Source organism: Eleutherodactylus coqui, chromosome 3 (genome assembly GCF_035609145.1).
Source record: "Eleutherodactylus coqui strain aEleCoq1 chromosome 3, aEleCoq1.hap1, whole genome shotgun sequence".
Taxonomy (NCBI): Eukaryota; Metazoa; Chordata; class Amphibia; order Anura; family Eleutherodactylidae; genus Eleutherodactylus; species Eleutherodactylus coqui.
The window spans coordinates 180,501,573-180,515,342 of record NC_089839.1 but is presented as its reverse complement, the minus strand read 5'-3'; the positions used below and the strand labels follow the sequence as shown (position 1 = coordinate 180,515,342).

Genomic DNA, 13,770 nt, shown 5'->3' with positions numbered 1-13,770 from the left:
AATTTTTTAAAAAAACATGGCTCCTTTTAAAACTAATGCCATACCTGTCCAAGGATTGTGCATGGTAGTGCAGCTCAGCCACATTCACTTGAGTATAGTTTAGCTGCACTACCACAAACAACCTGTGGACAGGTACAGTGTTGTTTATAGAAGAAAGCAGTCTTGTTTTATCATTCCTATACAACCCCTTTAACCAAAAGTCAGCTTCATGCGCATGCTTACATCTTGACAGATTTATGAGATACCGTGTCTTATTGGTGTGATCAGAAGATGGTAATTCACAGTTTATTTTTCCTAAATTCAGTGATATTTCATTTGATTTCCCCAGAAGCCTTAAGAATACATTGTGGTCATTACTGGAACCTAGTTTGCAGGACTGTCCCATGAAAATGTGAACTGTTGCCAAGTATGATATTCTTGGTTCCACATTAAAAAAGAACCCCTTGGGCACCACTCAGAGAGATCAGTTATGGGCAGTACTTGTAATGCAACATTCTCAGAACACTTGATATTTATCTGAATGGCTCTTTGCTCAGATAGATGAGTCAGATTGCAAGTGACAGAAATCTACAGGTATGCGCAACATCAAAGGGGATTTACCTCTTTATAAAGCTCTTTTGTATTTAAGTGGTGGTCCAAGATCTCATCCCATACAGTGAGGGAGGAAACACATTGTTAAAGCTATTGTTCACTTTATCAGCAATGGAGCCCATTTTGAAGGAAAAGTTTCTCGTGGAGCCCCAAAGTGACACAGAAGGTGTGGTCAAGGGAGGAGTTAGGGTGGGGCTTATCACAACTTAAAAAAAAAAAACTAACAGGAAGGAAAGCTGGAGCGCTGAATGGGCTATTGATATACATTATATTTAAAATTAACATGCTGCAGAATTAAATCCCGCACCACGTGTCAATATCCGCATGAGTTTAGTGCAGATTTTTTCCACAGCATATGGTTGAGATTTTCAATATGTCATCCACTTTGCTGCTACAGCTACTGTAAACTCTATAGCAAATCTGCCCTGTGCAGTAATAGTGACCCCCTATATTGGTGGCCCCAGTAGTAATAGTGACCCCCTATATTGGCCCCAGTAGTAATAGCATCCCATATACTGGCTCCAGTAGTAATAGCGTCCCTTATATTGGCCCGAGTATTAATAGCATCCATCCCCCACAGTGGCCTCAGTAGCAATGGTGAGCCCAATAGTAGCTCCAGTAGTAATAGTGCCCCCTAAATAGGCCCAGTAGTAATAGTGACCCCCTATTGTGGCCCCAGTAGTAATAGTGTCCCCCACAGTGGCCTCAGTGGTAAGAGTATCCCCACAGTGGCCCCAGTAGTAATAGTGGCCCGCCACAGTGGCCCCAGTAGTAATAGTGAACCACAGTGGCCTCAGTAGTATTAATGTCCCCCACAGTGGTCTCAGTAGTAATAGTGTCCCCCACAGTGGTCTCAGTAGTAATAGTGTCCCCCACAGTAGTCTCAGTAGTAATAGTGGCCCCCACAGTGGCCACAGTAATAATAATAATAACCCCACATAAGCCCCAGTAGTAATAATAAACCAATAGTAGCCCTCAGTAATATTAACCCCCATAGTAATAATATTAATCCCCACAGTAATATTAACCCACTCAGTAGCCCTAGTAATAATAGCCTTCCCCCCCTACCCATATACTTACCTTCTCCTTGTAGTCAGCGCCGCTCTTCCTCTGCTCGGTTCTGATCCTGGGTGCACACTGATGGCAGTGTGCCCCCGAAACGTTTCCTCCTTTGTCCTCTTCTGCAGAACCAAAGAGGAGAGGACTCAGGGGAGGAGGATCTCGGGTGCACACTGACGTCAGAGTGTGCGCCGGGATCAGCATCTCTGCATGATGAACGGCGGGGAGTTGCGACACCACACTGGTAATCACTACAGTGTTGAGAAGCCGTCAGCACAGGTGCCATAGGTTTGCCATCACCGACCCTCAGTCGGAGTCCCTGACTGTCATTTGCGGAACCCTTAGGACTCTGCGGAGCACAGTTTGGGAACCGCTGCTTTAGACAATCAATTTTTCCTAGAAGAGTCTCCAGTAGGGGCAAAGCTATAGTAGGTGCAGATATAACAGTTGCACTCTCGTCCTGGTGCCTGAGTGGTGCTAATGGTCCCTTTCCACATAAGAACACACCAGTATTAAAAATGGGACATGCTAAGCAAGGGGACCTGTAACAAATTTAGCATTATGGCCCAGAAGGTTCCAGTTACACCACAGCTTAATAGTAAGTTGAATCCCCTGTTGGATGTTGGAATCAACTGTAATGTGTAGGGGAACCTGGCAGCTAGTCTTCAGTTTCCCTTCAGTGCCCCCACAGGTGAAAGAAAGCATTTGATTTAAATTAATGGAATGTCGATGTAGTGCACAAACATGTTGGGTCCACCTGAGCAAAAAGCAGCTGTGCATTCAGTGGCTTAAACTGTAGGGTCTTGAACAACGGACCTAATCTATTAAGTCAAAAATTCCCTTATAGGATATTATGCCAGACAACTCCTTTACTTATTATTTCAAACTAAGTGTGATAATTAATAATCTTTATTTCTATAGTGCTAACTTATTCTGCAGCGCTTTTGCGACATGGGGAACAACAATTACATGCGGTTATCAGATAGTAAGACAATAGGGGTGGGGTGTCTACACAAGGGTGATACAGGAGGTACAGGGAAATGAAATGTATAAGGTTAGGCAAAATGGAGAATTTGGGGTGCCGTATGTAAGCAATAGTCCAGACATGTATTAGGAGGGGTGGGGGCATGTTGTAGGGGGTGAGGGGAATGGTTAGTTCAGAAGATTAGGTATGCTTCATTGAAGAGGTGCGTTTTTAAGGCACGTCTAAAGTTTTTTGCATCGGGGATTGTCCGGATAGTTCCAGAGGATAGGTTCGAATTAGTGGGGTGTTTAGTCTGAAAGTATTAGCGGATCGAAGTGCGCAGGCTGGGTGATATATGGACAGGCTGAAAGCAATGTACGGTGATACGGTGCCATGGGGAGCTTTGTGCAAAAATTTTAAGAAGGTGTGAAAAAAATGCTGCAAAGTAAGAATGATTTCAAAAATAGAAGTCTTGATAGTTTTTTGGTCAATTAACAAAATGCAAAGATGATGACTAAAATAGAAATCTCTTTCACCGTGGCAAAAATATCCTAGTTATCCAAAAAGCGTTTTACCGAATAGGATTAAAAATTAACTTTTATTCAATATATAATATAAAAAAGACTATCAAGTCAGAGACACACTACAAATAATAGATTACTTAATGAGAGCGTTTCAAAAATGATATGGGAACCCTTATAAGGTTTATAAGTAGATATATCCTCTTCCAAAATATGCTTGATTTAGATATCTCACAGCAATATTAGTGAGCTCATCTGAATACAATATATATATTTTTCAAATGGGTTTGTATGTTTTTAGTGTATCTTATATGGAGATTTCACGAGGAATTTATATCGTTATGTCTAGGGTTCCTACTGATAAGTTTCATTACGATGTGCATCAAAATAATTGATAGCACATCACAGAGATGCTATAATGTACTGTATAGTGTCACGTTTAGAGAGAGTATTCAGAGTATAAATTATACCCAGGACGCTAAATAAATATGTTTTCCACCAGGAAAGCGTCACAATAGTAGTCCAATAGACCAGGATAAGGTTTATAGTACAAGCCTAATATTGGTCCTCTCCATACTGCATTCAGTTCTTTTATACAATATGGTCGATGACCTTATGCATTTTCTCCTGGTATTTGGCTGTACGTACTCTCAATATGGACACTTTATACAATTTATTCTTGAATGGTATTAGCCACCCTTTAATGCTCGTAGCTGTATGGGAATGTTTGTGTTAGGATCCTCATCAAATCCTTTTCACGTAAGTATAGGACATACTTTTGCTCATACAGCAGGCAACATAGTAGTGTCAGCTGTTTGTACCATCAGTCAGTAAATCAGTTAGGTATTATATTCACTCCACTTTATCTCCTAGACTCCAAATCATGCATATAGGTTTCCTGCACATTTAAATTTGCAGATCTCTGCTCATGCATGTGGGTCTAAAGTCTTTATTATGTGGGCTAGTTATATATTAAGCACCACATTCGATAGTTAGTGGTTCAATCTCCCCATGTGCCGATTTTTATCTTATCTCATGCTCTGGGAAGTTAACTGATTTACTGACTAAGTCCTATATAAGTCCTAAAATAGAAATCTAAATGACATCAATATTTGGTGCGACACCCTTTGCCTTCAAAACAGCATCAATTCTTCTAGGTACACTTGCACACAGTCAGGGATTTTGGAGGATTATAGTCAGGTGTATCATTAACCAGTTATACCAGACAGGTGATAATGATCATTATTTTCATATGTAGGTTGAAACACAGTCATTAACGGAAACAGAAACAGCGCTGTCGGAGGCTTCAAGTTGGGTGAGGAACAGCCAACCTACAAAGGTTCTTTCAAGTCATAGGTCATACACCATGTAATGCTGAGCACAGCAACAAGACACAAGGTAGTTACACTGCATCAGCAAGGTCTCTCCCAGGCAAAGAGTTCAGAGCAGACTAAGGTATCAAGATGTTCAATGTTGCCTGCCTCTTTGTGATTCTTCAAAAGCACTTGAAAACTGCAGATGCAGTGGTCAGGAAATTTAGTGCAACAAATGAAGGACGCAGCATGCATACTTTTCTTCAAAATCGGAAGATGTCCAGCAATGCCATCAACTCAGAACTGGCAGAAATCAGTGAGACCCAGGTACACCTATCTACTATTCTGAGAAGTCTGGCCAGAAGTGGTCTTCGTGGAAGGATTGTGGCCAAAAGACCATACCTTTGACATAGAAACAAGGCCAAGCGACTCAACTATTGTTAGGGTGTGCTGCTGGGATCTGCGGTTCTACATGGGTTTCCAGCAGCGCAACCCCTTAGGTGTGAAATGAGTGAGCTGGCTGGGTGTGGATTTTCCCAGTCAGCCAATCCCCCAGGTCTGCTGCTCATGTATACCAGCTCCTCTGCTAGAGGCTGCTGGGTTTTCCTCTGTTTGTTCAGTGTGAACAGTGTCATGTTCCTACATCTCGGTGCATATGACGGACATGTGCTGTGAACAGTCCTGTTCAGGGTGCATGGTGTGCTGTGTTGTATGCAAATTCCTGGTGTGTTGTTATGAACTGTGTTTCATTTGTGATCTAGGTCTAAGTAGGTCCCTTGGTTCCAGCACGGGGCCGTCCTTGTTGGGACAATCGCCCTGCATGCAGACAGGTTTCAGGAAAAAGATTTTTTGTCTGTTTTTGAGTTCTGCAAAAGTTTTGCCAGTTGGTGAGTGTAAATGATATAACACAATGCACAGGTACTCAGGTAGAAGTGACTAGACGTAGCACAATGTAGAAGTTTCAGGTGGGAAGTATGTGTGTGTTATGGTTGTCCAGTTTGCAGTGTTCTGTCTGAGTTCCTGAGTTTTCGTGTGAACTGGACTTAACAATATGCACAAACACATAGGAACTGAGGGGTAGGGGTTGAGCAGAAAATTGACAGCAGGTGCTTTGGACTTATGAGTCTATATTTGAAATATCTGTAACAGAATGCAGTTTGTTCACTGGAGAGCGGTACAATAATGAGTGTCTGCAGGCAACAGTGAGGCATGGTGGAGGTTCCTTGCAAGATTTGGGCTGCGTTTCAGCAAATGCAGTTGGAGATTTGGTCAGGATTAATGGTGTCCTCAATGCCTATCAATCCTGCAAGACCATCGTGGAGGCATCTAATTGGCTCCAAATGTGTTCTGCAGCAGGACAACGACCCCAAACATATAGCCAATGTCATTAAGAACTATCTTCAGTGTAAAGAAGAACAAGGAGCCCTGGAAGTGATGATATGGTCCCACAGAGCTCTGATCGCAACATGCTGAAAGACAACTATCAGCTTTATCACGAATTCACAGTGGGATGCAGCTGATACTATTGTTTCAGCTGTATCCCACTCCCTGAACACAGGCTGGGTATGAAGAACAGACCGGTCCAGCTGTGTTTTTCATACTCCGCTCTGAGCGCTCGGCTGTATAACAGCCGGGCGCTCCAAGCAGAAAACAGATGGATGCAGAAGACAAGCGGCCCCGAAGCGCAATGTGATCACTCAATGTTTGAGCAATCACCTTGCTCTGTAAATGCACGCAACGATTATCGCTCAAAAGACATCTTTTGAGTGATAATCGTTGTGTCTAAATGAGCCTTTACACAGAAAATGACATTTTTCTTTCACACACAATAAGAATGACTCGGACAAGTATAGTGAGTTAAATAATATGAAATTTATTATAAATATATTCTGGTTGTTACCTCCCATCACTCACGGAGAGGGTACAGCAACACGCAGGACAGGAAAAAACCCCAGTGGAGGAAACCTGTAGGGAAACCATGGCCGCTGTACTGCCCTTCCTCCGGGCATACTAAGGGAGGGTAACACTATAAGATGTGTGCAAGACACAAGAACAGTGTGTGTGTGTGTGTATAAGTACCTATATAAGTATGTGCCATGAATGTGTGAAACGGGGTCTGTGTGACTATAAAGAGAATACAGATGGTCTTCATCTGTCATACCTTGTGGATCTTGTTGCTGATTCGTAGTGGTCATTCCTCTTCCTTTATTGTTGATCTTCACACTTACCTCTTGCATGGATGGAGATGCATGGTCCTACAAAGCATGCATGGTGGAAGGCTGCTCCATGGGCCGTAGGTGGTGACCTGCTGAACATTCCTCCTGAACGTGGGAAAAGCGCGGCTGTGATGGACTGGCCTCTCTCTTCTCCATGCCCAGTGTAGAGGCTCTAGTGCCATGACCTAGAATCAAACAATACATGGATAACATTATTATCACCGCAGACCCTTCATCACAGACTGAAGTGCTTTGTATCATTTGTACTAACCTGCTCACAGGTGTCCCGGTCCACCAAAGCTCTGAATCCAATCCGGAGGAGCAACAGGTTGCGTTCGTGCAGGATTTGTTGTCTCTTCTCCATCCAGGTGTATCCCGAGGCCCATTGGTAGATCTCGCGACGAAAGCCGACTTCCTCTTCCATCTGGTTGGCTAAGAATCTAGTAGGAAAAAAAAAACAACAAAATGACAAACTGCTACTTATTTCATTATTCATTGTATATCTTTTCATCAGCATGTATATACATAACTGTTATAAAAGAAACTCACAGAGCTGGGAAGAAGTTCTTATGATATTCCTCTGTCTGCAGTCCGGCTCTGATGAAGTATACGAAGACCATCGTCAGGAGATACTAGTGGGATGAGAAGGACAGTTAGAACTTTTTAGTGCCACCTGTTTTTCCTATTGAAGAGCCTTTCTGTATCCTGTGTACCCCTATAAGTTCGTTACTGATTAAGAGTATGGACCCATCAACCAACCAGCCTGGCCTAGACCTGTCCTGGTGTGGTTGGCAGCTGGCTCCTGCAGTAAGAGAGACTGCTACCAGGAAATGAGAGTCTGGCCCGTGTTTGCAAAGGGAATGGGAAGACCCCTACCTACAAGCAAGGTGATCACCCTGATAAGGGCAGACCTGCGCTGGAACCTCAGGTCTATCCCTGATGGGGTATTGAATGCAGGGACTGGCAGCAGACAGACATGCACGCCGATGCAGAATAGAACAGGGGCAAACCATAAAACAGGAATGGGTACGGACAGAAAACAAACGTACACACACTCATATTACCTTGTCCGAAATCCTCATGCAGCTGTCTGCGGCAAGAAATGTCCGGATGTTTGGATCCTCTAGGAAAACAGGACAGATATCAATATTATGGAAAAATGGTATCCACTGGCTGAACGGATCCATTCTATGAAAGAACCAACAAATGGACCTCATTAAATATATAATGGGGTCTGTTTATTTTTTTTCTCTAGAATATATCAATACAGTGATACCTTTGGGATGCAAGTGCCTCAGCTTGCAAGTTTTTTGACTTGTGAGCAGGCTCTCTCACAAATTTTTGCTCTGATTTAGGAGCAAAAACTTGGGTTACGAACCTGCTTGCAAGTCAAAAAACTCACAAGCTGAGACTAAGGGCAGGTTCTAATACTCCCCTATCGCTGGTCCTTGCTATAGTCTGCGGTGCTGCTGCAAGCTGCCTCGTCCTCCTCCACGCCGACAGAACATTGCTTTCTGGAGGCAGGGCTTGAATGCCCCGCCTCCAGCAAGCTAATGCTCTGATTGGTTAACTCAGCGCCGCGTCAGCAAATGAAAGCTGGCACTGGGTTAACCAATCATAGCCATTCAATAATGTCATTCAATGGCTGTGATTGGTTAACCCAGGACCGGCTCTCAATGGCTGACGTGACACTGAGTTAACCAATCAGAGCATTAGCTTGCTGGAGGTGGGGCAGTCAAGCCTCCCATCCAGAAAGCATTGCTCTGTCTGTGTAGGAGAGGGCGACAGCCTGCAGCAGCGCCGCAGACCATCGCAGATTGCCGGCGGTAGGTGAGTATTGATTTTTTTTTAACTTGTAGTTAGTTTCCCCATTGAAATGAATTAAAACGCCATTAATGCTGAACACATTAATGGCGTTTCAATTCATTTCAATGGGGAAAAGTGCTTTGACATACCAGTTTTTTGGCTTAAGAGCTCCATCATGGAACTGATTGAACTGGTATGTCAAGGCACTACTGTATATGATAGTGTTCTGTAGACCTTGTCCAACACTAGAAGGATTGGAAGGAGTAATGTGTTTTACCAAGCACTCTGAAGAATACGGCCATCTCCTCCTGCTGTAGGGAACGATCCTCCTTCCTCCTCTTCTGCGGGCGTTCTTGGACCTCTTCGTCGCACGGACTGCGCTCTCTCTTCCTCGTCTGGCCGCTGTCTTCTCCTCTTCCTGGGAAGCTGAACGAGGAAGAAATATTAGCATGAAGATGTAGGGATGCGGCTCCTCCTGAAGACTTATATACATCTATCATACTAGAGGCCGACACTATATGATACTGAATCCCCATTCCTCTGCCGGGTAACTTACACTAAATGTATTATACATTTCACTACATGGGGATCATTACGGGACTAAAACTGAAATACCGATGAATTAGTGTCTATTCTATCATGCTGACTCTTGTATGGCGTCCCTAATCCTTACCGGGGGAAGAGGAAAGGGAATATTCTGTAAGGACAAACACTTCAGAGGGAGGGAGTGGGGGAAAAAATGAAAAACACATAAATACATATTTCTGCTCTTGGAACCCCCCACCCCCCTAGTAACTGGCCGCCCTAGGCACTGGACCTCTGCTGCCTACTGCCCTGACACTATAATAAACTTCATAGCTTACCTGGATCCCACGTCGTCTCTCCCAAACAGGTATCGTAGGAACTTGATGATGGCGTCCATAATCCTTAACAGCGGAAATGGACATAAATTATTCTGTTAGCACCAACTATTCACAGATAAAAGGGCAGATTTATGAAACTAAAGAAAAACTGTCTTAGTTGCCCCTAGCAACCAATCAAAAATCAGCTTTCATCTTGCCAGAGCAGAATACATAATGAAAGCTGCTCTGTGATTGGTTGCTAGAGGGAACTAAGTGAGTCTTTCTTTTAGACAGTTTCCTAAATCTGCCCCTACATGTCCACCATAACTACAGTGTGCGTCCCTATAGGCCCTGTCATTGCATTAGTATATGTCCTGTCCCTCCCTGTATAATAACTGACCACCATAATAAACTTCACAGCTATATTCATACAGTCACCCAAATATCTTCAGATTGATTCAGAACTATATAAAAACCTCCATGTTTATTCATTATTACTTAAATATCTTCATATTTATCATTCAGCCCCAAATCTCTATTATTCACAATCCCCTAAACTGCCCCTATTTATACATTATAGTTCCCCCATATTCGGGTTAATCATATGGATCATTTACAGTCTCCCACTAACACAGGTGGACAAACTCTCACTACTACAAATACATAAAGCAGTAATAACATTGGTCACATTTTGGCCTCTTAACTTTCTCTGCTGTTGGTTGGCGGTAAATCCTCCTTCTTGTTGATGGTAAATCCTCCTTGTTGATGGTAAATCCTTCTTCTTGTTGATGATAATCCGCGTCTCAATCGAAATAGAAGTTTGCAAATTGCTGTGAGAGTAAAGGGAGCCGGTCTATTCTCTATAAAGAGCAATCGCTGACTGGCACCAACTGACGTTTTCCTTTGCAGTTTGAATCCAAATCCTGCGATTCTATTGGCTGCTGCTGTTGGCATGTACCATGATGGCTCAGACCACAGGTGATGTAAAGGGAAGCTGCACTCTTACCATCTCACCTTACATGGTCACAAATGTGTTTTTTGGATGGTCCATATTTGTCACTAAGTGTCCATGGATGGTGCCAGGCCAGCAGTATTAAAGGGATGGCTCTGACATGGCAGGTTCACTTTCTCATATAACATCTCTCCCTCCATGCAGTTACTTCTAAGTACCTTGGGGCTTTGTGATACTTAAAGTCAGGGTGATTTAACCCCTTTAGTGATGGGTTTCTTGCCCCCCTGTCAGACCTACCAGGGCAGGTTTTTAAATGGGCCAATCATTTAATGTCAACTAATTTTCCAGTCGCGTTCAAAGAGCCATAACGGTTTCATTTTTCCATTGACAGCCATATAAGGGCTTGTTTTTTGCGGGAAAAGTAGTACTTTTTGATGGCATCATTTTTGTGTATATATAATGTATTGCATAACTTTTGTAAAAAACTTGTAGGGAGATTGGGGGAAAAAAGAAGTTCTGCCATTAGTTTTTTGGATTTTATTTTAGGCGTTCAGCGTGCAGAATAAATAGTGTGATATCATTATTCTCTGATTCCGGTGATACCAAGTTTATACAGTTGTTTTATGTTTTGCTATTTTTGTACATTTAAAACATTTTTTGTCTTGAAGGTTTGCTTTTGTGTCGCCACATTCCAAGAGCCATATTCATTTTATTTTCCGATTGCCAGAGCTCTAAAAGGGCTTGTTTTTTGTGAGATGAACTCCAGTCCTTGTTCTTTGAATTTTTGGGTATAAGTCCCAATATGTTGTAATAATCGCAGCACAACAGATATATAGGAGAGAAATACTCACTAGAGCTGAATGGGCTCACTGGGTGCCAAGCTGAAAATGGATGCAGACCTCCCATCCACGGTCAATCAAGATATGTAACGGTGTCTTCAGCAGCATCCAGGGTTGTTGAAAAATTTGCAGTAACTTCTTAGAAATTTAAAACTTCACCTTTAATCCATTTCGCATATAAATACAGCAACGTTTCGACTGTATAGTGTACAGTCTTTATCAAGCCAAATGCAGTAAAAACATGGCTGCACATGCAGCCCTTAAATATCCCATCACCATCAAATACACCCAATAAAAATTACCAATGCGAAATGGATTAAAGGTGAAGTTTTAAATTTCTAAGAAGTTACTGCAAATTTTTGAATTTTTGGGAACGTGAAATTTTGATCGCTTTTTCTAGGGGCAAGAATAACAAAATCTATAATTCTGGCATATTTTTTATTTTTCACTGCATTCTCTGAGCAGTATAAATAATATATTAAAGTAATTCTACAGACCAGTATGATTCTTCCAATACCAAATTGTAATAGTTTTTTTCTTTTTCACTACTTTTTCATACTTTAAAAAAAAGGGGTTTTTTTTATTGCTGCATTCAAAGACCCCTAGCATTTTATTTTTTTTAGCAACAGCAGTTTACAGGTTTTTATTTTGTGGGATGAGTTGTACTTTTTATTATTACCATTTGTTGATCCGTGCAGCATTTTGATCACTTTCTATTCCATTTTTTGTATGATGAGATAGGCTAATTAGCCATTTTTGCCACGTTTAAAATTTTTTTCCATACCGTGCACCCGGCAGATCAAATAATGTACTAACTTCCTTTTCTGGGTCATTATGAATGTGGGGATAGCACATGTGTAATTTTGTTTTTAATTCTTTTATTTTTTACAACGTAAAGGGAGAAAGTTTGGGTTTTGGCATTTTGATTTTTTCACAATTTTTTACTATTTTTTTTTTGTCCCTTTAGTGGACTTGCATAGTACTTTTTAAAATTATTTTAATACTCTGCTATGCTTAGGCATAGCAGGGTATTTTACAGGCTATGACAGTCAGACACAGTCTGAGCTTCATAGCCTAATTTAGCTGGCAGACCTGGAGGCTATATTCAAGCCTCAAGGTGCCACAGAGACCCATCAGGGCCTCCTGATCACATTACGAGGGGTTCCAATGTTGACAGAAGGAGCCCCCTCCCTCTGTCAGCCCTTTACATGCTGCAGTCGCACAGACCGTGGTATGTAAAGGGTTAAACAGCGGAGATCGGAGGTTTTAGCCATTCTCTGCTATAGGAGCTCGTGCCCGGTTGTCATCTGACAGCTGATCACCAGCTCTCTCTGCCACGGGGACCATCGGCCGGCTTCTGACAAGCCGATGGTCTCCGCGGCAAAGTGTAAACAGTGCAGGAGTTCAAAAAAAGAAGCAGGAAGTTTCCGGCAGATCGGTTATATCTTCCTGCTTCTTTTTTAAAGTCCTGCACTGGTTCTCTGTGGAGAATTTGGTGTGGAATTCACCACGTCATTTGAAGAGGTGGATTCCACACTGAAAATCCGCTGTTAAAAGGAACATACTGCAGATCTAAATTCTGCAGCCCTTGCCAATTTCCGATTTTTTTTCTGCAGCATGAGAACAAGATTTTTAAAACCTCATTCATTTTGCTGCTATTGTTAATGCTGTGGATCTTCTATGCAGAGGGTACACACAGAAAATCAATAGCAATTCTGCTTCATGTGAACACCCACAGAATATTCCACAACAACGCAACAATTATTGCGCAATCTTCCAGCACAACCAAATGTGCTAAATGTTAATGCGCGGATAGCTGTTGCCGATTTTTTTATCCATTATCATATGTGTTTGCATAGGCATGTAACAGTAGCGGATGGAGGCGATGAACGTCAGCTTGCATTATAAAGATGTAATATCCAACAGTGGTGATCAAGCTAAACTGCTTTAAAAGGTGGAAAAAAAGTTCGTATTCACTGAATACCCTCCATGCAACTAGGATTTTTGGCTACTTTGGGGAATTGTAAAATAAAATTGGACTTGACTCATCCTGAGGACTGGTGATGTTTCTGTTGTGACAGTTTGCTGTCGTGGCCACCAACTCACCCCTCTTGGCAGCCATGGTGTGCATACTAACCACATTTTGTATGCCTGGTTTCGACATTTGCTTGGGCTGTAACTGTGGCCTGGAGGGCGCGCACGCTCAACTGCGTTTTTAAAGGATTAGCACAGAACTTAAAAATGTCTCCCCGACCAATCCCCACTGCTCCCTGGATATATCAGGCATCCTCACTTGGTGGTGCCTGGGCATTGTGGTCATTCTGATCTCACTCAAAGTGCTATCAAGTTGTTCTGAATCTCCGGTTTCCTGACTTTGGATATCCCTAACTACATTCCAATCTTTACTATTGGGCTTTGTCTTGTTATCCTGACTATGCTTGTGTCCAATGCTTACCCTGTCCTCTGGCCTGAGCTACCACGCTGAACTTCTCTCCAGGACCCAACATCTGGCTGGTTCCTCATGCTGAAGTGTGTTGCTTGCCTTGACTCAGACTGTTTGGCTACACCCCTGTTCACACCCTCAGGTACAGTGCCTAGGTCTCTAGTAGCATCAGCTGCCACTTCCTGAGTAGTGGCCTGGGGACTGTGTAGCAAAGCCCACATCCC

The 13,770-nt window shown here is 42.6% G+C and overlaps 2 protein-coding genes across 3 annotated transcripts in view; one reads left to right on the top strand and one right to left on the bottom strand.

Annotated features, from left to right (window-relative positions):
• The window catches only part of CFAP20DC (CFAP20 domain containing), a 416,942-nt gene that overhangs the window by 364,634 nt on the left and 38,538 nt on the right, over positions 1-13,770 (top strand). The gene's annotated exons all lie outside the window — the stretch shown is intronic.
• Positions 6,311-9,393, bottom strand: LOC136619885 (speedy protein 1-A-like). The gene is made up of 6 exons (XM_066594614.1): positions 9,334-9,393; positions 8,748-8,896; positions 7,729-7,787; positions 7,214-7,296; positions 6,936-7,104; positions 6,311-6,849 (listed from the first exon to the last, which is right to left on the bottom strand). The coding sequence occupies exons 1-6, from the start codon at positions 9,390-9,392 to the stop codon at positions 6,673-6,675; spliced, it is 696 nt and encodes a 231-aa protein (XP_066450711.1). The 5' UTR covers position 9,393; the 3' UTR covers positions 6,311-6,672.